The sequence below is a fragment of the Arachis stenosperma genome, chromosome 8 (genome assembly GCF_014773155.1).
Source record: "Arachis stenosperma cultivar V10309 chromosome 8, arast.V10309.gnm1.PFL2, whole genome shotgun sequence".
NCBI lineage: Eukaryota > Viridiplantae > Streptophyta > Magnoliopsida > Fabales > Fabaceae > Arachis > Arachis stenosperma.
The window spans coordinates 18,979,938-19,007,096 of record NC_080384.1 but is presented as its reverse complement, the minus strand read 5'-3'; the positions used below and the strand labels follow the sequence as shown (position 1 = coordinate 19,007,096).

Sequence of the window (27,159 nt, the reverse complement as noted above, 5' to 3'; positions counted from 1 at the left end):
ACACTAAACATAATGATAGTATAATATAAACTTTAAAATGTCATCTAAATTTAAAGTACTACATCAACTAAAATCTTATGACCTTATTAAAATATAAACTCAAAAGACAAATAACAAAAGAAAATATCAAAACATGAAATCCCAATATAAAATTTTTTCATCCATCATCAAAATTCACAAAAATTTGCTACAAATTTTAAAAGCAAAGATGAACAATTTATTCCTTTCCTAACAAAAGGCTAATTATAATGAAACAAATAGAAGCTCATGCTTTAGCAGCAGTAACGTGATAAATTTTTAACAAACTTTTCAGCGTAATTTTAATAATTGTTAACAAGTTTTTTTTGCTGATCACAATTTTAGCAAGAGTTTAACACAATTTTAACAAAGATTAAAAAGTTTTTTCCAATAATGAACTAATCAGATTCAATCAAAAGCAAAAAAACAGAATACAATACATCATAGGAGTAGAACTAATCATTCAACGATTCAATCTAAGTAACACTAACATAATCTTAAAAATACTCGTTTTGAGCAAAGAACGAAAAATTAAAAAAAAAAGCCATTGCCTCTGTTCTGAACGGTCTAAGCAAAGGGGCAGAAGCGTGACGGAAATGGAAACCAAGCGATGAGAATGACGGATGGTGGCCAAAGTGCGGCTAAGCAAACTAAAAGCAGACGTTGGATAGTGAGCTTGAGGAAGAAGCTGCGTTTGGTGAATGAGGAGAGGGGTTGGAGATTTCGACCACGACGACCAGACTAAGATGGTGGTGCCTGAGCCCAACAAACGGCGGCAGAAGAAGACCAGTGATAGACAACTAGCTGGAAGAAGAAGCACCGATTGTTGAATGAGAAAGAAGTGTGGACGAACTGGACGAAAACACAATGATGCTTGAGTGTGACGGACGACGGCAGTGAATCTCACTCCTTGTAGCCGTGGGAGAGAAACAATAAAGGAGATGAATGAGAGAGAGAAGAATGGATGAGGAGAGAAGAGAAGAGTAGCGATCGAGATTGAATTGATGAGCAAAAGTTAACGAGGCAATCTGTGAACTCACACTTCCGCTAGTTACAAATAATCTATATATAGTATATACACATATCCATCACCTAACTCAACTAATTTAACACTTCCAAAAATATGTAGAAAATATCTGTCTCAACAACTTCTAACTAATTAATTGACTAAGCTAGCTAATATAAGTAACCAACTAATTGTGTTTAATAAGCTAGTCAAGTCACAAAGAGGATTTGGGAAGAGAAACTAGAAGAAATGAGCAAAATAAAAAATTGTGCGTTGTTGTTGGAGAAGAGGATTTGGGGAGAAATCTAAAAAGAGTGAGTGATAGGACAGAGGATTTAGGGCGTGAAGTTGAGAAAGAGTGAGCAAAATCCTGACGTTGTTATTGGAGAAGAGAATTTCACAAGCTGCTAGATAAAGGAGTATACAAGAAACATAACAAATTACTGCATCAATATTCAATACGCTAACACTATAAAAATACGATTATTTGTATATCTTGCCCCCAAAATATTGGCTACAATAAGCAATTATTGCTACCGGTGGTTTCTATATTTTGAATTTAGAATCTGAGGATTGATTTGAAACGATGACACAGTTACTATAAATGTAGATGCCAAAACTTATGGTGGAACTGATAAATAAATGTATCCGATTAACAATCATAATCATTATCATCATGATAAAAACAGCTCACACTGCACAGAACAGTGTGAGGAAAAAAACACAGAGCACTTGTTTTCGTTTTACTTCTAAGAAAAAGATTTAAAAAAAAAAAGTCAAAGGCGTCAACGGGACTGGTCCCTTTCCATCCCCCACCGCCTGACACGTAGCTGAAACCCCAAGGCTGCGGCAAGAAACCTAACCGTCTGCGGCGGAGAAAGAACCGCCACGACCTTCCTAACCGTAGCCACCCTCAACTCATCCGCTCTCTGAAAAAGCTCTCCCACGGCGTTCCTCATCCCCCCCATAGACTCATCAAGCTCATCAATCTCCCCATCCAACAACCTCCCGACTCTCCTAGCGCGTTGCAACACGCGCGGACTAGCCACGCTCTCCTGAAACGCCGCCATTGCAGCAGAAAGCTCCCTCTCCCCGGTCCTAGTCTCCGCCCTGACCCTCTCAATCGCACGGATCTGGTCCGGCGTGAGATCTTGAAGAGCGGTGTCGGCGAGGCGGAGGATTAAGGAAGGCTTGTAGTCTCCCATCCACAGAAGTGCTCGCTCGTAGGTGGAGAGCCAGGTGGGAGAGAAGAGAAGCAAAACGTCGTCGTTTTGGAGGCGTGTTTTGTGCTCGAAGTATTGTTGGTAGTGGGAGAGAACGGATTCAATGAGAGCGATGTGTTTGTGTTGGGAGTCGGGAGCGTCGGAAAGTGTGAGAAGCTCGTCGAGGAGAGTCTGTTTCCGTTGGATCCATCCTTCGTAGAAAGCGTGAAACTGTTGCTGCGAGTTTGTTGGCATTGTCGTGTGCAGTGTTTAAATGTGTTATGTCCTCATTTATAGTGAGATTTTTGTAATTTTAATTTCATTTCATTTCTTAGCGGGTAAGATTTTTTGGGAGGGAGGCAGTGAGTGATGCTAATGGCGGTGGTTGGCAGGAAGCACCCAAGCAGGAGTATTCTGTCGAGGTTGGTTGATGCGTGCCAATGGAAACACGGCAACGCACACAAGCAATTATGGGACTCAAACTCCCACACGTAAATTTATCTTTTCCCAATTATTGGATTTTCTTAATGATTTTTTTTACATGTGTTTTAAGAATATACTAGTGAATTGTCCCGTGTGACACGGTATGGTAAGTTTAATAAAACTCATTCATTATGAAAGCGTTTTTATATTAATAAAATATGTATAAGTGTTTTATAATAATTTGGATTATTTGGTGAGATTCACCATAATTTTAAAATTTTGATTTTTATCCTGTAATTTTGATTTTTATTGGTAATTTTAATATCTTTTAGCAAGTTAAAAGATGAAGTTATTATTTAAATAAAAAAATAGTGAAAGAAAATGTTCATACACTGACCGGGCTCCTCCAAACTCGGTCAGTTCATAAAAGGTCCGACCTCGTCCTAAGGCTCACGCCTAAAGGTCGGACCTCGGACAAATAAAGCAAGGGAAGGCCCATCAAAAGGAACGCAGCCCAAACCTAAAGGCCGAAAAGGCCTAGCAAAGGCGGTTCCACAAAGATAGGGATAAAACTCCCGAAGGATAAGATAAGATAAGAATATCTTATCCAGGGAAGATCACGGCCAACTACTATAAATACACTGGAGCACCCAGGTATGGCATTCATTCCACATTCTACATATATCTGCTTAGACCCATGCTAACTTAAGCATCGGAGTGTCATTGCAGGTACAACCACCAACCACTCCACACATCAAGCTCGGGTCCCTGAACCCCCACCTCGGGCCTCACCAGACGACCGAGCTACACGTTTCAGGTAACCCCCGGAACATTGGCGCCGTTGCCGGGGACCTGGAAGTCATCCCTCTATCATGGCGGACGACCCTCTCAACAATGACCACGCTGCATCTGAACAAGAGGACGAAATTGACACCGGAGAACGACCGGACAGCCCTCTATCACCACGCACTCCAGGAGGAAACAAACAGAATCGCCCAAAGACATCACTCCCAAACAAAGATCCACAAAGTTCCGAAAAAGAGAAGAACTCGGAGATTCTAGAAACAGTCCGGGCACAACAAGACCGACTGAAAAAACTCGAAGAGGACATAAAGAAGCAGAAAGAAACTGAACAAGATCTGAGAAGGGAGACCCGAAAGCGCAGAGAATTAGAAGAAAAACTGCGGAAAATAGAGGCCAATCTGAAAGACCGAACAGAACGCGGCACCACCCCCGAAGGCAACCATGATCCCTTCACGCGAGAGATCATGAAGGAGAAGGTACCGCGAAACTTCAAACCACCCGATATGGATCTCTACGACGGCACCACCGATCCAAGTCACCACCTCAGCAACTTCAGAAGCAGAATGTACCTAGTCGACGCCTCCGACGCGATTCGGTGCAAAGCCTTCCCCACCACTCTCACCAAGTCAGCATGAAGTGGTTCGACAACCTGCCACCCAGATCAATCACCAGCTTCGAAGACCTAACCAAAAAATTCCTAACAAGGTTCTCTATTCAAAAGGACAAGACAAAACATGCCCCCAGTCTACTCGGGATCAAGCAAGGTAACCAAGAAACTCTCCGAGAATACATGGAGCGATTCAACAAAGCCTGCCTAGACATACAACACTTGCCCACTGAAGCAGCCATCATGGGACTAGCAAACGGCCTAAAAGAGGGACCGTTTAGCCAATCCCTATCCAAACGATACCCGACCTCCCTATACGAGGTGCAGGAGCGGGCAGAGAAATATATCAACATGGAGGAAACCTCCCAGCTAAGAGACTCTTCTAGGAAGGAATCAACCTACCCACTCCGAGATCGAGATCGGGAACAGAAGAAGAAAGAAGAATCCAACTCGGACAAGCCACGGAAGTACCACAACTACACCCCCCTCCGAGTCTCCCTAGTGGACGTCTACAGAGAAGTATGCCACACCGAAAAGATCCCACCGCCCCGACCGCTAAAACACAAGAGAGCGGGAAGAGATCGGTCCGAATACTGTGAATATCACAAGCTCTACGGTCATTCTACTAACGACTGCTACGACCTAAAAAACGTTATAGAAAAGCTAGCCAGAGAAGGAAAACTCGACAGATACATAGCAGAGAAAGGAGAAGAGACCAGAAAGAGAAGGCGGGGAGACAACGAAGATCGGGCCGAACAAACCCCGCGAACCCCTGAAAGACATGTTCACATGATAAATGGAGGTTTTGCAGGCGGAGGAACATCCAGATCCTCGCGAAAAAGACACCTCAAAGAAATCTATCACGTCCGAGAAGACAGTCCTCTGCCCGAACTACCTACTATCTCATTTACCCGAGAAGATGCTCAAGGGATAATACCCGGGCACGACGATCCAATGGTAATCACCATTATCCTAGCAAACGCCAACTTACATCGAACCCTGATTGACCAGGGAAGCTCAGCAGATATCCTGTTCAAAGCGGCCTTCGACAAGCTCGGACTTGAAGAAAAAGAACTAAAGGCCTATCCCACCGACCTATTTGGGCTAGGGGATACTCCGATCCATCCCTTAGGATACATCTCGCTACACACTACCTTTGGAAGAGGCGAGCAATCTAAAACATTAAGCATCGACTACATTATAGTCGACGTCACTTCTGCATACAATGCCCTCATTGGGCGACCAACCCTAAACAGACTGGCAGCTATAGTCTCGACCCCACACCTCTGTATGAAGTTCCCTACCGCAAAAGGAATCGCTACCCTAAAAGGCGACCAAAAACTAGCGCGGCGATGCTACAACGAAAGCCTAAGCCTAAAAGGGAAAGAGGTCAACACAATAGAACTCGGACGAGTTCAAACCCGAGAAGATCTTCGGCCACAACCAGAGGGAGAGACCGAAAAAGTCCAGATTGGGAACACACTTGAAAAAATAACAAACATAGGAGCAAACCTCGAAGCAGGCCTAAAAAAGGAACTCATAACCCTCTTAAGGGAGAACTCCGACCTCTTCGCCTGGAAAGCCTCCGACATGCCAGGCATAAGCCCCGACCTGATGTGCCATAAGCTATCAGTATACCCGGGATCCCGACCTGTCCAACAAAGACGCCGGAAGCTCGGACCCGAGCGCATGCAAGCAATAGAAGAACAAGTACAAGCACTGCTAGATGCAGGGTTCATTAGGGAAGTAAAATACCCCCTATGGCTCGCGAACGTGGTCCTGGTAAAAAAGCCCAACGGAAAATGGAGGATGTGCGTCGATTACACAGACCTCAACAAAGCCTGCCCCAAAGACCCATATCCACTACCAAACATCGACGCCTTAGTAGACGCAGCCTCAGGCTACAGATATCTCTCCTTCATGGACGCATACTCGGGATACAATCAAATCCCGATGTACGGACCCGACCAAGAAAAGACCTCGTTCATAACCCCAAGGGCAAACTACTGCTACGTAGTAATGCCCTTCGGGCTGAAGAACGCAGGGGCAACCTACCAGAGGCTAATGAACAAAGTGTTCTCAGAGCACATCGGACTACAGCTAGAGGTGTACGTCGACGACATGCTGGTAAAGACACAAGAAGACAGAAACTTGCTGACCGACCTCACCAGCGTCTTCGGCACCCTCAGAAAACACAACATGAGACTTAACCCGACAAAGTGCACCTTCGCCGCAGAAGCCGGAAAGTTCTTAGGCTTCATGCTGACTCAAAGGGGCATCGAAGCAAACCCGGACAAATGCCAAGCAATACTCAATATGAAGAGCCCGACGTGTGTCAAAGAAGTACAACAACTGAATGGAAGGCTAGCCGCCCTATCAAGATTCTTGGCAGGATCAGCGATAAAGTCACTACCTCTCTACTCACTCCTAAAGAAAGGGAAACCCTTCTCATGGACCCCGGAGTGCGAAAAAGCCTTTCAAGAATTCAAAGAATTCCTCGGGCAGCCACCCATCCTAACCCGACCTTTGAAAGGAGAAGAACTCGTACTATACCTCTCGGTTGGACATCGAGCAGTCGCTTCAGCGTTAATACGAGAAAATGACCAAGGACAATACCCCATATACTTCGTAAGCAAGGCACTACAAGGGGCCGAATTAAACTATCAGAAGATAGAAAAATTTGCCTACGCCCTAGTGTTCACAGCTCGGAGGCTCCGTCCCTACTTTCAAGCCCACACCATCAAAGTCCGGACAAACCAACCCATGAGACACATCCTCCAAAAAAACAGACCTGGCAGGACGAATACTGCAATGGGCGGTGGAACTGTCCGAGTTTGACCTCCACTATGAAACCCGGACTGCCATAAAATCTCAGTATCTAGCCGACTTCATCGCAGAATACACTGAGACCCCTGGAACCCCACTCTCATGGAACCTGTATGTCGACGGATCCTCAAACAAAACTGGAAGCGGAGCCGGGGTTATACTCGAAAGCGACCAAGGAACGCGGATAGAATTATCCCTAAAATTCGAGTTCCAGGCCTCGAACAACCAAGCCGAATACGAGGCCCTACTAGCAGGTCTAAAGCTAGCCGAAGAGGTCGGAGCCCAGAAAATCACGATCTTCAGCGACTCCCAGGTCGTCACATCACAAGTAAATGGAAGCTACCAGGCCAAAGACCCAACTATGAAAAAATACCTGGACCAAACACAGGCACAATTACGCCACTTTCCGGAGACACAGATCCAGCACATACCTCGGGAACAAAACGCCCGGGCAGACGCCCTCTCAAAGCTTGCCAGCACCAAGCCCGGAGGCAACAACAGAAGTCTCCTCCAGGAAACCTTACAATCTCCCTCCGTGCTAAGAGAGGAAGAAACGCTAAATATATCCAACCAACAGCAAGGATGGATAACCCCCATACTCAGCTACCTGAAGTCGGGAACTCTCCCCGCCGAAAGAAAAGAAGCTAAAAGACTCACAAAAGACGCCCAGAATTATACACTAATTCACGACGTATTATACAGAAGAGGATTCTCAAACCCCCTCCTTAGGTGCGTCCCGACCCCAGAAACAAAGAGCGTCCTCGAAGAAGTCCACGGAGGCATGTGCGGGAACCATCTCGGAGCTCGGGCATTATCCAAGAAAGTAGTCCGAGCCGGGTTCTACTGGCCGACCCTGCAAAGAGACGCAACGAAATTTGTGAAAATATGCCCCCCTGCCAAAAACACGCCAATTTTCACAAAGCACCACCCGAGGACCTTATCAGCATCACCGCACCATGGCCCTTCGCAAAATGGGGACTTGACCTACTCGGCCCGTTCCCCCAAGGACCGGGGCAAGTCAAATACCTCATAGTAGGGGTCGACTACTTCACAAAGTGGATCGAAGCTGAACCCTTAGCCACCATTACGGCTCAGAAAAGTCGCAAATTCCTATACAAAAACATTGTCACAAGGTTCGGAGTCCCCTACTCCATCACAACAGACAATGGAACACAGTTCACGGACACAAGTTTTCAGAACTTGGTGGCCGAACTAAAAATCAAACAGCAATTCACCTCAGTCGAGCACCCGCAAGCCAATGGACAAGCAGAGGCTGCAAATAAAGTCATCTTGGCCGGGTTAAAACGGAGACTCCAAGAAGCCAAAGGGGCATGGGCCGAGGAGCTCCCCCAGGTGCTATGGGCATATCGGACAACTCCACACTCTACAACGGGAGAATCACCATTCCGACTAGCTTATGGAATGGAGGCCATGATTCCTATCGAAATAGATGAAGGGTCACCCAGAGTCATCTTCTACAACGAAGAAGGTAACCCGCAGGCACAAAAGGAAGAACTCGACCTCCTCCCCGAAGTCCGAGAAAGAGCTCGGATCCGAGAAGAAGCCTTAAAACGGCGAACGGCCCTCAGATACAATCAGAAAGTAATAAAACGAAGTTTCTCCATTCACGACCTGATTCTAATCCGAAATGACATCGGAACACAAAAGTCGGGAGAAGGGAAGCTAGCTGCAAATTGGAAGGGACCCTACAAGGTAACAGAAGTCTTAGGAACAGGCTACTACAAGATATCCGACCTAGAAGGCAATGAGCTGCCAGGACCTGGCACGCCTATAATCTAAGACGGTACTACAGCTAGAAAAATTTGACCCGAGGTGTACTCTTTTTCCCTACAAGGGTTTTTTAATGAGACACCCGGTCAAGTAAGGCACCCGACCTAGTCAAGGGTAAACACTCTGTAAATATTCTTTCTTTTTTAATACTAATCAAATTTTTCTATTTTCCTTTGTTCTTCCTCGTGATGAAACAAATCCTGAAAAAGTACCCCGCCAAGGCGCATTAATTTATGCTCGACAAAACGCAAAAAAATCATTGCCGAGAGACCACACAAGGTCGGCAAAAGATAAAAGCGACGAGGTTCAAATTAATGTGAGAAGTTATAAAGTAACTCTGAAAAAGGCTCAAAAAGCCAAATAAAAAGAGATTACAAAAATAACTTAAAAGGCCGACCAATGACAAAGTCGGACCCAACAAAGGGTGTACTCGACCGCCCAACCCGAGGTCCGAGAAAAAGCCCGGACCCGAGAAGGAAGCCTTAAAACGGCGAAAACAAAGATTTCGAAAACGCTTACTAAAAAGTTGCTATACAAAAAACAACTAAAAAGTACAAGCGAAAAAACGAAATTAAAAGGAAAAAACAAAAGTTTTAGAGAAAAAAGCGCTAGCTAAAAGGTTGTTATCCAAAAACAACTAAAAAGCATAAAAGCAGGAGCAAAAAGTCAAAACGCGAACAAAAACACCGCATAATAAGCTAAAAAGTTACTACAAGTAGCTAAAAGCAAAAAAGGTGTCCAAAGCGTTCACAGAAACCATCCAAAAACAAAAGAGCCCACAGGCCGGGCAAAAAACGAAAAGATAAAAAGGATTACAGAGAATCAAAGATCCTTTCCGGACGCCACGTCAACAGAAGGCTGCGGAAGAAACATAGAAATCGGGACAGCATCGACGGCACCGTCATCTCGATTTAAAACCTCCACACCAGATCCATCCCCGGCCAAAGGTGAAGTTGGGTTCACAACCGGAACTTTGGGGTCGGACACCGGAACTTTGGGGTCGGACGCCGGAACCTCATCCTCGTTGGGAGCAGGAACAATCTTTCCCTCCACAACAACGTTATCCGTACTGAATAAACTCAGATCCAGGTCAGGAGCAAGAACCCGGACCTGAGCCTTCAAATTTTCATACATAGCATCCATACCCTTAGCCACATGCCCTTCTAGCTCGTAAAAATCATCCTGAGCAGATTGCAACTTCTCCTTTGTCTCCACAAGCTCGGCAAGTGCCCGAGTATAATTCTCCTTCGCCGCCTTCGCCATCTCCTCGGACGAACTCGCCGCCGCCACAGCCGCGGTAGCTTTAGCTTTCTCCTTCTCCAAAGACTCCTCCAGCTCAGCAATCCTAGCAGCCTTCAGTTTACTAATTCTCTCGAACTCAGACTGAGCTTTCTCAAGTCGGGAACTGGTCGCACCAATAGGGGATTTCTTGAACTCCCGGGCAATAGCGGCATGAAGACTAGCCATCCGGACACAGCTCCGCGCCATATACTGAAAATGATGCTCCATAGACACATCATCAGTAGAAATAAAAGTCTGAGGGAGAATATGCTGTTCAACCCAACCAAGAGCATCGAAATCCTTGTCGTTAAAACCCGCAGGCTCTTGAGAGGTCTTCTGTTTCTTGGGAGGAGGACCCGAGGACGAAGGAGGAGAAGAGGTAGCAGGTCCAGAGGTCGGAGGATCTTGATTTATAGCTCGGAACTGGGGAGTCGGAATAGTCTTTGACCGAGTAGTGACACCCACAGTAGTCTTCTCCGGAGAAGATCGGGCAGAAGCCCCCCCAGCCTCGATATTCTGAGCGGCCACAGACTTCTTCGTCCGACGAAGATACTTCATGGAATCCGCCTGAGAAGACATCTCTGCAGAAATAAAAGAAAAGGATTACCACAACAGAAATTCCACCAAAACAAGCAAAGCCAAAAATACTAAAAAAGATGAATCTCAGAGAGGTCGGGAACTACCTAACTCGGAACGGAGAAGGCTTGGATCTCCCAACATTTTCTTCGTGTCCAAGTGAGGTGCCCGACCCCATAAACTGCTTACCACACCCACAAAAGCCTGCTCCACCTCATCTAGACTCTCAAAAGTATACCTAGTAGACACTACATTCTCCTGCCAACAAAGAGGAAAAGAAGGCTCCCCACTCTCATCTAGAAAGAAAGGTCGGACGTCTCCAGTAGCCCGGACCTTGAAATAAAAGTTCTTAAAATCATGAAAGGACTCATCATACAGGGTACAAAACTTCCTTCCCTGGTTAGCCCTAAAAGAGACCCAAGATACCTTCCCTCCACCCGACCCCGGCTTCGTCAGCATAAACAAGTAGGAAAAAAGAGAAATAGAGGGAGCGACGCCCAAAAACTGACACAAAAGTTGAAACAGCTTTAAAAACGCCCAAGAATTCGGATGGAGCTGCGTAGGGGCAAGGTTACAAGACCATAACACCTCGGACTCTAGGTCGGTAAAAGGAAGTCGGACACTCAGCTTAGAGAAAAAACAATCATAAGCATAAAAGAAGAGCTTCTCGGAACTATCTAGGGGCGGGAAGCACACTCTCTCCTCGGAATCCGGGGCTACTAGTTCATAATCCCTCTCAGACTCTCTATTTTCACATATGCTACAGTGCCTACGGAACCTAGCTAAATACTCAGAATCTACCACAGAAGGGACTCTTAGAGGAAGAGGGTCTACCCAACCAAGACCACTTGGAATCTTGGTCGACATCGCTTGAAGAACCTTTCGAGACATAAAATTCTTACCTACAAAGAAGAATACAACAGCAAGCAAAAATCACATAAAGAAGACAGCAAAAAAACCCATTCAGCAAAACCCGAAACAAAAATGCCAGAGAACGAAAAAGAGCCCCCCCCATATGCAAACAACAACGGCGGCGCCTCTTTTTGGGGCAACCCAGGCATAAAGAAAAAAAGAAACAAACAAGAGCCACACAAAGAACAGAAGCATATGATCACAAGAAAAAAGAAACATGGGAACAAACCTGGAAGAAAGAAAACGAAGGCGAAGAGCTCCGAAGCAAGGAGAACGAAACGGCGGCGCAGAAGAAACCCCGGAAAGACACACGAAAAAATTTGGGAAAGAAGAACAAAGAGAGAGAAGAAGCGGTGCTCGAAAAAGGAGATGGCAAAACGAAGAAAAAGGAAGGGAGCAAATAAATAATGCCTTCACAGAGCACGAACGGAAATCGAGGAGAAACGGTAAAATGCAATAAATGCAGGGACGGCCATTTTTGAAATTTGAAAAAACTACTATGCCCGAGCTCGACCTCCCAAAGAAAGGACGAACTCGGGCAGGGGCACTGTTCATACACTGACCGGGCTCCTCCAAACTCGGTCAGTTCATAAAAGGTCCGACCTCGTCCTAAGGCTCACGCCTAAAGGTCGGACCTCGGACGAATAAAGCAAGGGAAGGCCCATCAAAAGGAACGCAGCCCAAACCTAAAGGCCGAAAAGGCCTAGCAAAGGCGGTTCCACAAAGATAGGGATAAAACTCCCGAAGGATAAGATAAGATAAGAATATCTTATCCAGGGAAGATCACGGCCAACTACTATAAATACACTGGAGCACCCAGGTATGGCATTCATTCCACATTCTACATATATCTGCTTAGACCCATGCTAACTTAAGCATCGGAGTGTCATTGCAGGTACAACCACCAACCACTCCACACATCAAGCTCGGGTCCCTGAACCCCCACCTCGGGCCTCACCAGACGACCGAGCTACACGTTTCAGGTAACCCCCGGAACAGAAAATATAATCAAACTAATTTGGTGATGGTGCTAAAAAGAGTTGTTTTGGTGTAGTAAAATAAATTGAAAGAGAGCAATATTTATAATGTGAACAACCATCACGACTTTCACAAAAAAAATTAATAATAATAAGAAAGAACATAAAGATAATCACAGTGTACAATTAAGATGATTGGCTAAAAAAATTATGATAAATAATTGAAATTATGAGTAATGATATTGTACACATACAAAATCAAATGAAATGTACGAATTTAAGTGACACATGTAACTAAATATGAAAGAAAAAAATAATTATGTGAATAGTAAAGTAGATAAAGAACTGAGTACTATGTACTATTATAGAATAGTAAAAAAAAGAACAAAAATGTATGATTCAAAGATAGAGTACAAATTCATTAAAATAAATTAGTATAAAATAGATGACAAAACATTGATTGAACTATTTTATGTGTAAAATGAATGAGAAGTCACTGAAACTAATTCAATACTTCGAAGTAACAACGAAATATATAAATGTGATCAATACAACAACAATTATATACGGCGTGAAAATGTTAAATTGTGTTTAAGAATATAAATTTGAATTATCATAGCAAGTTTAATATTAATGGATATATGGTTTGGGTGCATTGAGTTATAATAACTCGCTTTATGTTTAGGTATATAGAATAATATATCTATACAAATAGTTATGTATTTATTGAAAAAATTTGGTAAAAATATATTATGAGGATTATATGATTTTTCAGTAGTATATAAATTACCGTTACATATGATATAAGAGAAATTTTGAAGCTGATTACATGAGTATGATTTAGTTCAAAATTTTATCGGTTAAAAAATTATTATATCGCTGCACAAAATTATCCGATAATTAGAATGCATCAATTTCGTAGTACGAACTTGAATACCATGTAAGAATACAACGAAAGTTATGTATAAAGCTTCTAGAAAAAAAATTGATAAAGAAACAGAAATTAATAAAAAAAAATGAGCATGACAATTAGAGTATTATATTCAAATAAATATATCCATTACATATATAAATAGATAAAATAATGAGAAATAGAAACAAATTAATTGCATAATGAATAACCAAAAGGAACTATAGTGTTTGATGAAAGAGAAAATCCTAACAAATACTTAAAACTTTTAAATTCATTGATTTCTCATTATCAACAGAAACGTCAAATTTGACCTTGTTCTTTTCTATTATGTCATAAAATCTGTGCCATCTCCCCGGTAAAAATTTCTGATGATGTAAACCCTTCCAACGAAGTCCCATTGTGAAAGAAGGTCCAATTTTTTAAGGTACATTGATATAAAAAATCTTATTTGGTTTTATATATCGTAAGCAAATTGAATATAAGAGGGAAAGAGGTTAAGACCTTTTGGTGAATTGAAAATAAATTTCTGGCAACAACAATAAGGTTTTGGTTGTTCTGCATGAACGTTACATACCAAACAAAGACGCATATGCATAACAACAACAATATTTTAAATATTACCAAAATTAAAAGATATACATTAGATTAGATAATAAAGAACATACATAACTTGTTATCACAAAGCATTACGAATTCATGATTGAAGCAGATCCTACACAAAGCTTCGTGCCTCCGCCTGATAGTGAGGGTGTATCTCAAGAAAGTGAATGGAAGAAACCAATAAGAACTAAAGAAGAAGAGAATAAGTGAACGGAGGAAAAAAATGGAGAGAATCATTTTCTTAATTTTGATCAGGAAGAGAAAAAACTGAAAACAGAGAATTGAGAGATTCTCTTTTTAATTTTGAATTTAAATTCCAAATTATAAAAATTGAAATTTAGTATGCACATGTGAAGCAAGTTTAAAAATAGGATAGAAAAATTTGACATTGTCATGAAATGTGAAGTGTAATGAAAATAGTTTCATGTAGGAGTGGTATGGTAATAAGGATATGATGAGTGAAGAGTGAAAATATTAATATCTTAATAAAACCTCAGAATGAACATAAGAGATGACACGTTGAAATTCCACTACTGAAATAACCTTCTTTTCAAGGTATGTGTTACGGTGGGTAACCGGAGATTGATGGGCTGGATGGAGTTGGTTGGCTCAAACGTGTGAAGGAGGAGGATTTCGAATGGATCTGTAACTCGGGAGGCTTCGTCCGACTTGTTTGTGCGAGGAGATGGGGGTGGTACCTGCAAAGACACTCCGATGCCTAAATTAGCAAGAGTGTGAGCAGGTCTAGAGAGTATTGGACTTAGAGATACCTGAGGGGTGTCAGTGTATTTATAGTGGTGAACCAATAACCACCGTTGGAGTAGTGCCATATTTTTAGGGTGTTAACCGTCCCATTATCTTAGGGAGGTTAAGATATGGCTCGTGGAAGTGGTTAGAGAGATTCTAGGGGCAGTTACTCATTTGAATGAGTGTTTATCCGCCAGCTAATCTCGTGCTCGACTTCTTTAGAACAGGTCGTGGTGAGTACCGACTTCATAGGATGAAGATTGGTACTGGTGAGGCCCAACCCTTTGGATTAGGTCTTTTGCTTGATCCTGGGCCTTTATTATTGGGCCAGGGTATGAACAGTGCCCCTACTCGAGCCCAATTTTTTCAAGATTTGGGTTCGAGTATTCTGCTCGGGGTTGTAGCCGACTTGTTGGAGGACCGACGTGATTTTCTGAAATCGACGTGACTTTCCGTGTCCTTTTGGTTCTGACAGTTATGTCTAATCAAGCGTCGTGTCCGTTAGAGATGTGCGTAGGTCTTGATAACGGTGCATTCTCATTAATGACTGCCCCGCTTTTACCATTATGTCCCTTAGCACGTTTATAAATATTTTCGCTCTTTTTCATTTTTTCGTTTCTGCAATTTTTCAAATTTCTTCTTTCTTCGTTCGTGCTGCATTCTTGTGTTTCGGAGACTTCTGTTCTTCCAACCTTCATTTTTGGATAAAGGTTAGCTTTTCTTCTTTCGTAACATGCTTTGTATTTGTATGCTTTTATTTGTAGATAGATAGGTTGGTTTGTAGACTTTGGTTCCGTATCTCCTCCCTTTAGAGACTGTGTTTTTGATTTTCCTTTTCTTTTTCTTTTGTAGGTTTTTGTCACCCTTTATAAGAAAAAGAAATGGCTTCCGTAGATGTTCTTTCTCAATGGGTTGATGTCACGGTCCTAGGGGAGGAACCCTTGGTTGACGCCGAGTTTATCACCCACCTTCGTACTCACCACAGAATTTGTACTTCTGAGGAGGACGAGCCAAAGTATGAGTTGGTAGTCCCGGGTCCAGAAGACCGGGTTTGTTTTGGGAGGGCCAATGAGGCGGCCCCTCATTTTTTTTTATGTATGAATGTATGATCACCCGTTTGGGTGTTTTTCTTCCGTTTTCTGAATTTGAAATGGCTTTTTTACGCCACTGTCGAGTTGTCCCTACCCAGCTTCACCCCAATTCTTGGGGTTTTCTGAAAATTTACCAATTTATAAGTCACGCTTTGGACTTTCCGACCTCTTTGAGGATTTTCTTTTATCTTTTCCACATGACTAAGCCCTTCAGTGGGCTAAATAACAAGCAGCAATGGGTGTCTTTCCGAGCCATACAAGGTCGGAGAATTTTCACCTTTTTTGACGAATCCTTCCACGACTTCAAAAATTATTTTTTTAAAGTGCAAGCTGTAGAGGGTCACCACCCCTTTTTCTTGGATGAGAATTCTTCCCCTCGCTTTCCCCTCTATTGGTTGGAGGCCTCCCCCTGTAAGAAGTACGGTCTGGACGACCTGGATGAGGTGGAGGCGGCCATTGTGGGATTTTTCCGAGAAGTGTGGGGGAGGGCCCCATACTTGGATACTAGGAAATTCCTCCAGGGATCGCCGACCTTTGTTCGGTCGCAACTAGGTAGTTTTTATATATGTATATACATTTCTTATTTTCGACTTGTATTTGCCGACTTGAGGTTTGCCGACTTGTAATTTTTGCTAATTGTTTCTTTTGCAGATATGGCAAGGAAGAATGCTCAGGAATCTTACCAAAGAGTTCAGGAGGCTAAGGCAAGATCTCGGGCTAGGACTGGTGGTACCAGAACGATCATCTCTCCTCCTCCTGCTCCTCCTCCTCCTCAGACTCTGGGGACTCTTTCCCAGCCCATTGTAATTTCTTCTTCAGCTTTGTCTCGGCCGCTCCCCTCCGCCCGACTTCTTTCTGAGCCAGAGAAAAAGAAGCGCAAGACTTTAGAGTCTGGCTCTTCTTTTGATGGTGGGGTTAATACGGATGCTCTTGCATTCTTCCGAAAGAACATTTATCCTCATATAAGTATGGATGATGTCTCTGTTCGGAACCACCTTACCACTCTGGCTGAGGAGAGTTTTAGGGCGGCGGGTGTTTGTGGCAAGCTCTTGGATATTTTTGAGAAGACTCCTCTCAGCTCTTTGGGGTTAACCTCGAAGGTTGAAGAGCTGGAGGGAAGGCTTCTTTCTTATCAAGAGCATGAGAGGGAGTTATAGGAGGAGGTCGCCAAGCTGAGGGCGGAGAGGGATAGCCTTCGGGAGAAGGAGAGTAAGCTGCAAGCCCAATGCAATATGGAGGCGGGTTTGAGGAAAGCAGCACAGGAGAGTTATCAGAGTTTATTTCAAGATCTTGTGTCTGTGAAGAAGGATTTGCTGAACTCTCGAAATGCGTATGCCGAGTTGGAAGACTCTGTCGCTGATGGTGCCGAGGAGGCTTGGAGGATTTTCAAGGAGCAGGTCGGAGTTATTGCTCCTGACTTGGATCTTTCTCCTTTAGATCCAGACAAAGTCGTCATTGATGGTGCTATTGTAGATCCTCCTGCCCCCGTAATCGTTTCCAAGTCAGAATTGAAGACTCGGGGGCAGAGGATTATTGAGTCCCCTCCTCGTTCCAAGGACGCTTCGAGTTCTTCTGTTGTTCCTCTGACTTCCTCTTCATCTCCCGTGGTTGCCTCTCTTCCTGATCCTGGTGGTGCTCTTTCTGACTCTGGTGGTGGTGATCCGTCTACTCTTCTGCAGAAATAACTTTTTTATGGCTATATGGGGGCTCGGCCTGTGAGTCCCCCCTTTTTAAACTCTTTATATGTTGTTTGTTGGTGGTGTTTGGACAATTTCTTTTGGCCTTTTAAGGCCGTAAACAAAATATTTAAAAAGTACCCTTTTTAATAAGGGTTTTAAATTAAAAAAAATAAATACCCTTTTTGGATAAGGGTTTAAGTTACCTTATGCGTGTATGCTTTTTTGATTTTTCGAAGTCCCCTTGATCTTTTTCTGAAAACCTTTCCCTTTGGCTTGTCTGTTTTTCTGAGCCCTTTTGTTTAAGGACTTTTTGATAGCCTTTAATCTCTTTTTTGTTATCCCTTATACTCAACTTTGTTTTATTGAGTTCTTATGACTTAGGTTATTTTTGCGATTCGTTTTCTTTTCTACTCGGTTTTTTCCTTTCGACTTATGAGTCGGGATGTTTCCGAGTTTTTTACGATCAACTTTTATAACCTCATTACACCGACTTGTACTTCGTCGTTTTATCCTGACGACCATTTAGGTCAGTTCATGGGATTTTCACGTTTTGTCGAGCTTAAGTCGGCGCGTTTCGTAGAAAGACTTAGAAAATAGAAAGGAGTTTATAAGAGATATTGTAAATGAAAAAAGATCTTTATTGATTGGGGAGGTACCTTCTTGCTACTAAGGGTTTTTAATAGCATTTTTTCCCTTAGCCTCTACTATGATGCCTCGTTAAAAATTCTTCTCCATAAAAAACCCTTTGATTTTGGAAAAAAATCATGAAGTTGGGAAAAGAGTACATCAGGGAGTAGAGTTCACTTTTTAACTGTAGTACCTTTTCATATTACAAGCATGCCACGACCTTGGGAACTCAATGCCGTTCAGGTCGGTCACTTTGTAATAACCTTTTTCTAAGACTTCCTTGACTTTGTAAGGTCCCTTCCAATTAACAGCGAGTTTTCCTTCTCCTGATTTGCTGACTCCAATGTCGTTTCTGATTAAGACCAAGTCATTCGGGGCAAATGTTCTTCGAATGACTTTTTTGTTGTATCTTGTAGTCAACCTTTGCTTCAATGCTGCTTCTCTTATCTGGGCATCTTCTCGGACTTCGGGGAGCAAGTCGAGCTCCTCTTTGTGCCCTTGTATGTTTCCGATCTCGTCATGGAGAATTACCCTTGGGCTTTGTTCATTGATTTCTACTGGTATCATTGCTTCTACGCCATAGACTAGTCGGAAGGGCGTTTCTCCAGTGGCGGATTGGGGCGTTGTCCTGTAAGCCCATAGTACTTGGGAGAGCTCTTCAGCCCAGGCTCCTTTTGCTTCTTGTAATCTTTTCTTTAGCCCTGCCAGTATGACTTTGTTGGCTGCCTCGGCTTGCCCATTGGCTTGCGGGTGCTCCACCGAGGTGAACTGGTGTTTGATTTTCATACTGGTTACTAAGCTTCTGAAGGTAGAATCGGTGAATTGGGTTCCATTATCTGTAGTAATGGAATAAGGTATCCCATATCTTGTGATGATATTTTTGTAGAGGAACCTCCGACTTCTTTGAGCGGTGATGGTGGCCAATGGTTCTGCTTCTATCCACTTTGTGAAGTAATCTATTCCCACGATCAGGTATTTGACTTGTCCTGGCGCTTGGGGAAAAGGACCTAACAAATCCATTCCCCATTTTGCGAAGGGCCATGGAGAAGTGATACTGATGAGCTCTTCTAGTGGAGCCACGTAGAAATTTGCATGCATCTGACATGGTTGACACTTTTTCACAAATTCTGTGGCATCTTTCTTCAAGGTCGGCCAGTAGAATCCAGCTCGGATTACTTTCCTGGCTAGTGACCTTGCTCCGAGATGGTTTCCGCAGATCCCACTATGTACTTCCTCCAATACCTCGGCAGTTCTTGAGGTCGGTACACACTTTAATAATGGTGTTGATATCCCCCTTCTGTAGAGAATATTTCTTACCAAGGTGTAGTGTTGTGCTTCCCTTCGGATCTTTTTAGCCTCTTTCTCCTCTTTAGGGAGGATGTCGAATTTCATGTATTTGACCAAGGGGTTCATCCATTTGAGGTTTAAACCGACTACCTCAAGTACTTCTTGTTTGTCTTCTATTTTTACTACTGAGGGTTCCTGGAGGGTTTCTTGGATCAGGCTTCTGTTGTTCCCTCCCGGTTTGGTACTTGCTAACTTGGATAGGGCGTCCGCTCTGCTGTTTAGATCCCGAGTTATGTGTTTAACCTCGGTTTCTGCAAAGCGCCCAAGGTGCTCCAGAGTTTTCTCCAAGTACCTCTTCATATTTGGGTCCTTTGCCTGATACTCTCCGCTTATCTGGGAGGTCACCACTTGTGAGTCGCTGTATATCATCACCTTTGTAGCACTGACTTCTTCTGCCAGCTTTAATCCAGCAATCAAGGCTTCATACTCTGCCTGATTATTTGAAGCTGGAAATTCAAATTTTAGGGAAATATTTATCTGGGTTCCTCTTTCATCTACCAATATTATGCCTGCACCGCTTCCTGTTTTGTTGGAGGATCCGTCTACATAGAGTTCCCATGTAGTTGGTTTTTCCTCCTGATCCCCTGCGTATTCTGCAGCGAAGTCGGCGAGGCATAGGGCTTTGATCGCCGTCCGAGTTTCGTATCTTAAGTCGAACTCGGAGAGCTCTATTGCCCATTGAACCATTCTCCCTGCAACATCCGTCTTTTGGAGGATTTGCTTCATGGGTTGGTTCGTACGGACTCTTATTGTGTGAGCCTGAAAGTAAGGTCGTAGCCTTCGTGAGGCTATTACTAAGGAGTAGGCAAACTTCTCTAGTTTGTGGTATCTTAGCTCAGGGCCTTGTAGAACTTTACTGATGAAATAAACTGGATATTGTCCGATCTCATCTTTTCTTATCAAGGCTGATGAGACAGCCTTGTCTGCTACGGATAAGTACAGGACGAGGTCTTTTCCAGATACTGGTCGGGTCAGAATAGGAGGTTGGCTTAAAAACTTCTTGAACTCTTGGAACGCCTCCTCGCATTCAGGAGTCCATTCAAACTGACATCCCTTTTTCAATAAGGAGAATAGTGGAAGGGATTTTAGTGCCGATCCTGCCAAAAATCTGGAGAGGGCTGCAAGTCGGCCATTCAGCTGCTGGACTTCTCTCAAACAAGTCGGGCTTTTCATCTCTAGGATGACTCTACACTTATCGGGATTGGCTTCGATCCCTCTTTGTGTTAGCATAAATCCTAGAAATTTCCCTGCCTCCACTGCGAAGGCGCACTTTGCGGGATTTAGTCTCATCCCGTGCAGCCTTATGGTGTCAAAGACTTGTGAGAGGTCTGACAGGTGGTCGACTTCTTTCTTGGTCTTTACCAGCATGTCGTTGACGTATACTTCCATTAGACTCCCAAGGTGAGAGGAAAATACTTTATTCATCAACCTTTGATATGTGGCTCCTGCATTCTTCAATCCGAATGGCATGACCATGTAGCAGAAATCAGCTCTGGGTGTGATGAATGATGTTTTTTCCTGGTCTGGCTCATACATTGGGATTTGATTATATCCCGAGTAGGCGTCCATAAATGATAAGTATTGATACCCCGAGCTGGAGTCCACTAGGGTATCAATACTTGGCAGTGGATAAGGGTCCTTGGGACATGCCTTATTTAAGTCGGTATAGTCGACACACATTCTCCATTTGCCATTTTGTTTTTTGACTAGCACTACATTGGCTAGCCATGTTGGGTACTTGACTTCTCTGATGAAGCCAGCTTCCAGGAGCGCTTGTACTTGTTCTTCTACTATTAGGGCTCGTTTTGGGCCGAGCTTGCATCTTCTTTGCTGTACAGGTCGGGATCCCGGATAAACCGAGAGTTTGTGGGACATGAGCTCGGGGTCTATCCCAGGCATGTCAGAGGCCTTCCAGGCAAAGAGGTCGGAGTTATCTCTTAGGAGCTTAGTCAATCCTTGTTTTAGAGTTTCCCCTAGGTTGGCTCCTATATGAGTATTTTTCCCTTCCTCTTTACCGACCTGTATCTCCTCGGTTTTTCCTCCCGGTTATGGTCGCAGCTCTTCTCTGGCCCTTGCACCGCCGAGCTCTATTGTGTGGACTTCTCTGCCCTTTCCCCTCAGATTTAGGCTTTCATTGTAGCATTTCCTTGCCAACTTTTGATCTCCTCTTACCATTGCTATCCCTGCTGAGGTCGGGCATTTCATGCAAAGGTGCGGAGTGGATACCACAGCTCCGAGTCGATTAAGGGTAGCTCTGCCGATTAAAGCATTATATGCTAACCCCACATCAATGACTATGAAGTCTATACTCAGAGTCTTTGATCTTTCCCCTTTTCCAAAAGTGGTGTGGAGGGGCAAAAATCCCAGTGATTTTATTGGCGTGTCCCCTAATCCGTATAGGATGTCGGGGTAGGCTCTTAATTCTTTCTCATCCAACCCTAGCTTGTCAAAAGCGGGCTTAAAAAGGATGTCCGCTGAGCTTCCTTGGTCTACTAGGGTTCTGTAGAGATGGGCATTTGCCAGGATCATAGTTATTACTACTGGATCATCGTGTCCAGGGATTATTCCTTGCCCATCTTCTTTTGTGAATGAAATGGTAGGGAGGTCGGATGACTCCTCTCCGACCTGGTAGACTCTTTTGAGGTGTCTTTTGCGAGAGGATTTGGTGAGTCCTCCTCCCGCGAACCCTCCTGAGATCATATGGATATGTCTCTCCGGAGTCTGCGGCGGTGGGTCTCTTTTATCCATATCATCTCGCTTTCTCTTCCCATGACCGTCCGACCTTTCTATGAGATATCTATCAAGCCGACCTTCTCTACCAGCCTTTCTATCACATTTTTAAGGTCGTAACAGTCGTTTGTGGAATGACCATATATTTTATGGTACTCACAGTAATCGCTGCGGCTCCCCCCTTTTTTATTTTTAATGGGTCTAGGGGGTGGCAGTCTTTCAGTGTTACAAATCTCTCTGTATACATCCACTATAGAAACTTTCAGAGGAGTATAAGAGTGGTATTTTCTTGGTCTATCGAGACCGAGTTCTTCCTTTTTCTTGGTTTCCTTTTCCCTCTCTTTTGTTGAGGGAGGGAACCCAGGTCGCCAACTCAGGTCTCTCAACTTAGCGTTTTCCTCCATATTGATGTACTTTTCAGCTCTTTCCTGTACATCACTTAGAGAAACGGGGTGTCTTTTAGATATGGATTGTGAGAAGGGACCTTCTCTGAGTCCATTGACTAACCCCATTATGACTGCCTCTGTGGGCAGGTCTTGAATCTCTAAACATGCTTTATTGAATCTTTCCATATAGGCTCGTAAGGATTCTCCGACCTCCTGTTTTATTCCCAGGAGGCTCGGTGCATGTTTCACTTTGTCTTTCTGGATAGAGAACCTCATCAAAAAATTTCTTGAGAGGTCTTCAAAACTAGTAACCGACCTCGGGGGGAGGCTATCGAACCACTTCATCGCTGCTTTCGATAGAGTGGTCGGGAAAGCTTTGCATCGCGTAGCGTCAGAAGCATCCGCTAGGTACATCCGACTTTTGAAATTGCTCAGGTGATGCTTTGGATCCGTGGTTCCGTCATAGAGGTCCATATCGGGGCTTTTGAAGTTCCTCGAAACTTTTGCCCTCATTATGTCCTCGCTGAAAGGATCCTCCCCTCCTAAGGGCGGTTCTTCTCGTTCGTCACGGGAGTTGCGACCTTTGAGGGAGGATTCTAACTTTAAGAGTTTTCTTTCTAACTCTTTTCGTCGTTCCATCTCCTCTTTTAGGTTCTTTTCAGTTTTCTTTTGTCGCTCCCGTTCTTGTTCTAACTGTTCCAGGCGACTGTGGACTAATCCCATGAGTTCAGTTACATGGGATGGTCCCTCTTTCTCTGATTTGCGCCCTTCTGAAGAGTTTACCTTCGGGTTTTTTTACTCCGGAGGTACCTTTCCTGTGTTGATCATTAATTTCCTGGTGGAGGGTGAAGTCCGCATCGTTATTGCCTGTGTCCAGATTCTCTTGCTCAGAATCTGTCTCCACATGACCTTCTTCGTGGGATCTGTCCGCCATCAGTGGTTGATCTCTCGGGTCCCCGGCAACGGTGCCAATGTTACGGTGGGTAACCGGAGATTGATGGGCTGGATGGAGTTGGTTGGCTCAAACGTGTGAAGGAGGAGGATTCCGAATGGATCTGCAACTCGGGAGGCTCCGTCCGACTTGTTTGTGCGAGGAGATGGGGGTGGTACCTGCAAAGACACTCCGATGCCTAAGTTAGCAAGAGTGTGAGCAGTTCTAGAGAGTATTGGACTTAGAGATACTGGTGCACGAAATTGCAATCACACTTTTGCAATCCCGCACAACTAACCAGCAAGTGCACTGGGTCGTCCAAGTAATACCTTACGTGAGTAAGGGTCGATCCCACGGAGATTGTCGGCTTGAAGCAAGCTATGGTTATCTTGTAACTCTTAGTCAGGATATTAAAAATTATCAGGATTGATTGTGAAAAGCAAAAGAACATGAAATAAGTACTTGTTTTGCAGTAATGGGGAACAGGTTGAGGTTTTGGAGATGCTCTATCTTCTGAACCTCTGCTTTCCTACTGTCTTCTTCTTCAAACACGCTAGGCTCCTTCCATGGCAAGCTGTATGCAAGGGTTTCACCGTTGTCAGTGGCTACCTCCCATCCTCTCAGTGGAAATGTTCAACGCACCCTGTCACGGCACGGCTATCCATCTGTCGGTTCTCAATCAGGCCGGAATAGAATCCAGTGATTCTTTTGCGTCTGTCACTAACGCCCCGCCTTCAGGAGTTTGAAGCTCGTCACAGTCATTCAATCATTGAATCCTACTCAGAATACCACAGACAAGGTTTAGACCTTCCGGATTCTCTTGAATGCCGCCATCAGTTCTAGCTTATACCACGAAGATTCTGATTAAAGAATCCAAGAGATATCTACTTAATCTAAGGTAGAACGGAGGTGGTTGTCAGGCACACGTTCATAGTTGAGAATGATGATGAGTGTCACGGATCACCACATTCATCCGGTTTAAGAACAAGTAATATCTTAGAACGGAAGCAAGCATGATTGAAGGAAAAACAGTAGTAATTGCATTAATCCATCAAGACACAGCAGAGCTCCTCACCCCCAACCATGGGGTTTAGAGACTCATGCTGTAGAAGATACAATGAGAAACGTGTAAAGTGTCATGAGGTACAGATACAATGTCAAAGATCCTATTAATAGTAAGCCAGTAACCTAGGGTATACAGAAATGAGTAAATGACGTAAAAATCCACTTCTGGGTCCACTTAGTGTGTGCTTGGGCTGAGCATTGAAGCTTTCATGTGTAGAGACTTTTTCTGGAGTTAAACGCTAGCTTTCATGCCAGTTTGGGCTTTTAACTCCAATTTTTATGCCAGTTCCAGCGTTAAACGCTGAAAATTCTGAGGCTGATTTGCAACGCCGGTTTGGGCCATCAAACCTCGGGCAAAGTATGGACTATTATACATTGCTGGAAAGCCCAGGATGTCTACTTTTCAATGCCGTTGAGAGCGCGCCAATTGGGCTTCTGTAGCTCCAGAAAATCCACTTCGAGTGCAGGGAGGTCAGAATCCAATAGCATCTGCAGTCCTTTTCAGTCTCTGAATCAGATTTTTGCTCAGGACCCTCAATTTCAGCCAGAAAATACCTGAAATCACAGAAAAACACACAAACTCATAGTAAACTCCAGAAAAGTAAATTTTAGCTAAAAACTAATAAAAATATACTAAAAACTAACTAGATTATACTAAAAACATACTAAAAACAATGCCAAAAAGCGTATAAATTATCTGCTCATCACAACACCAAACTTAAATTGTTGCTTGTCCCCAAGCAACTGAAAATCAAAGTAGGATGAAAAGAAGAGAATATGCTATAGACTCCAAAATATCAAGGAAACTTAGCTCCAATTAGATGAGCGGGACTAGTAGCTTTTTGCTTCTGAACAGTTTTGGCATCTCACTTTATCCTTTGAAGTTCAGAATGATTGGCATTTATAGGAACTCAGAACTCAGATAGTGTTATTGATTCTCCTAGTTGAGTATAATGATTCTTGAACATAACTAGTGTATGAGTCTTGGCTGTGGCCCAAAGCACTCTGTCTTCCAGTATTACCACCGGATACATACATGCCACAGACACATAATTGGGTGAACCTTTTCAGATTGTGACTCAGCTTTGCTAGAGTCCCCAATTAGAGGTGTCCAGGGTTCTTAAGCACACTCTTTTTGCCTTGGTTCACAACTTTATTTCTTTCTTTTTCTTTCTTTTTCTTTTTCTTTTTTTTTTCGAATTTTTTTTGTATTCACTGTTTTTTCTTGCTTCAAGAATCAATCTGATGATTTTTTAGATCCTCAATAACAGTTCTCTTTTTCCCTCATTCTTTCAAGAGCCAACAATTTTAACATTCTCAAAACAACAAATTCAAAAGACATATGCACTGTTCAAGCATTCATTCAGAAAACAAAAAGTATTGTCACCACATCAAACTAATTCAACTAGTTTCAAGGATAAATTCGAAATCCTGTACTTCTTGTTCTTTTGTGATTAAAGCATTTTTCATTTAAGAGAGGTGATGGATTCATAGGACATTCATTGCTTTAAGACATGAATTTTAAATTTTATTTATGAATTAAGAACAAGACTCAAAAATAGATATAAGATGAGACTAAAAATAGAAAACAAAAATTTAAATAGGCTCCTAATGATAGAGGTTTTTCACAGAGTTAGGATTCAACAACCTTGATTTTGAGAAGTGGATGCTCCCTCAAATTGAGGGGAGAACTTTTGGCGTTTCAGTTCTTGAAGTTCACGCCCCTGCTTTTCTTGTTCCTTCAGCAATTTGCAGAGCATGCAGTTCTGATTCTGCTGTTCTTCCTTAAGTTGCTCCATAGTTTCTTGCAACTTGGTGATAGATGCCTCTAGGCTGGTCCAGTAGCCAATTTCAGGAAATTCAGGGAGGAACTCCTGCGCCCTCCTTTTGATAGAGTTGTCTTGCATTTGTCCTTCCATTGACTTCTTGGTGATTGGATGTTCAATGGGTATGAATTCATCTACTCCTATCTTTACCCCAGCCTCTTTACAGAGCAAGGAGATCAAGCTTGGGTAAGCCAATTTGGCTTCAGTGGAATTCTTATTTGCAATTGTGTAGATCTCACAAGCAATCACATGATGAACCTCCACTTCTTTTCCAAGCATAATGCAATGAATCATCACTGCTCTCTTGATAGTGACCTCAGAACGGTTGCTAGTGGGCAGTATGGAACGCCCAATGAAGTCTAGCCAACCTCTTGCAATTGGCTTGAGGTCTCCCCTCTTGAGTTGGTTTGGGACACCCTTTGAATTGGTTATCCACTTAGTTCCAGGGAGGCATATGTTCTCTAGAACTTGATCCAACCCTTTATCTGCTTTCACCATTCTCCTATTAAAGGATTCAGGATCATCTTGCAGTTGAGGCAATTTGAAGATTTCTCTTATTTTGTCCAGATGGAAGTACATAACTTTCCCTCTGACCATGGTTCTGTAAGTATGGTAAGCAGTTCCAGTCATTCTCTGCTTATCTGTTAGCCACAGATTTGAGTAGAATTCCTGAACCATATTCCTTCCAACCTTTATCTCAGGATTGGTTAGAACTTCCCATCCTCTGTTTCAAATTTGCTCTTGGATCCCCGGATATTCATCTTCTTTTAGATCAAATTTAACTTCCGGGATCA

General features: G+C 43.4%; 1 protein-coding gene across 1 annotated transcript; it reads right to left on the bottom strand.

Moving 5' to 3' along the window:
- Positions 1 to 1,271: 1,271 nt before the first annotated feature.
- On the bottom strand, positions 1,272 to 2,660 carry LOC130946314 (protein ZW2-like). The gene has a single exon (XM_057874995.1). The coding sequence runs from the start codon at positions 2,479 to 2,481 to the stop codon at positions 1,810 to 1,812; it is 672 nt and encodes a 223-aa protein (XP_057730978.1). The 5' UTR covers positions 2,482 to 2,660; the 3' UTR covers positions 1,272 to 1,809.
- Positions 2,661 to 27,159: the final 24,499 nt, after the last annotated feature.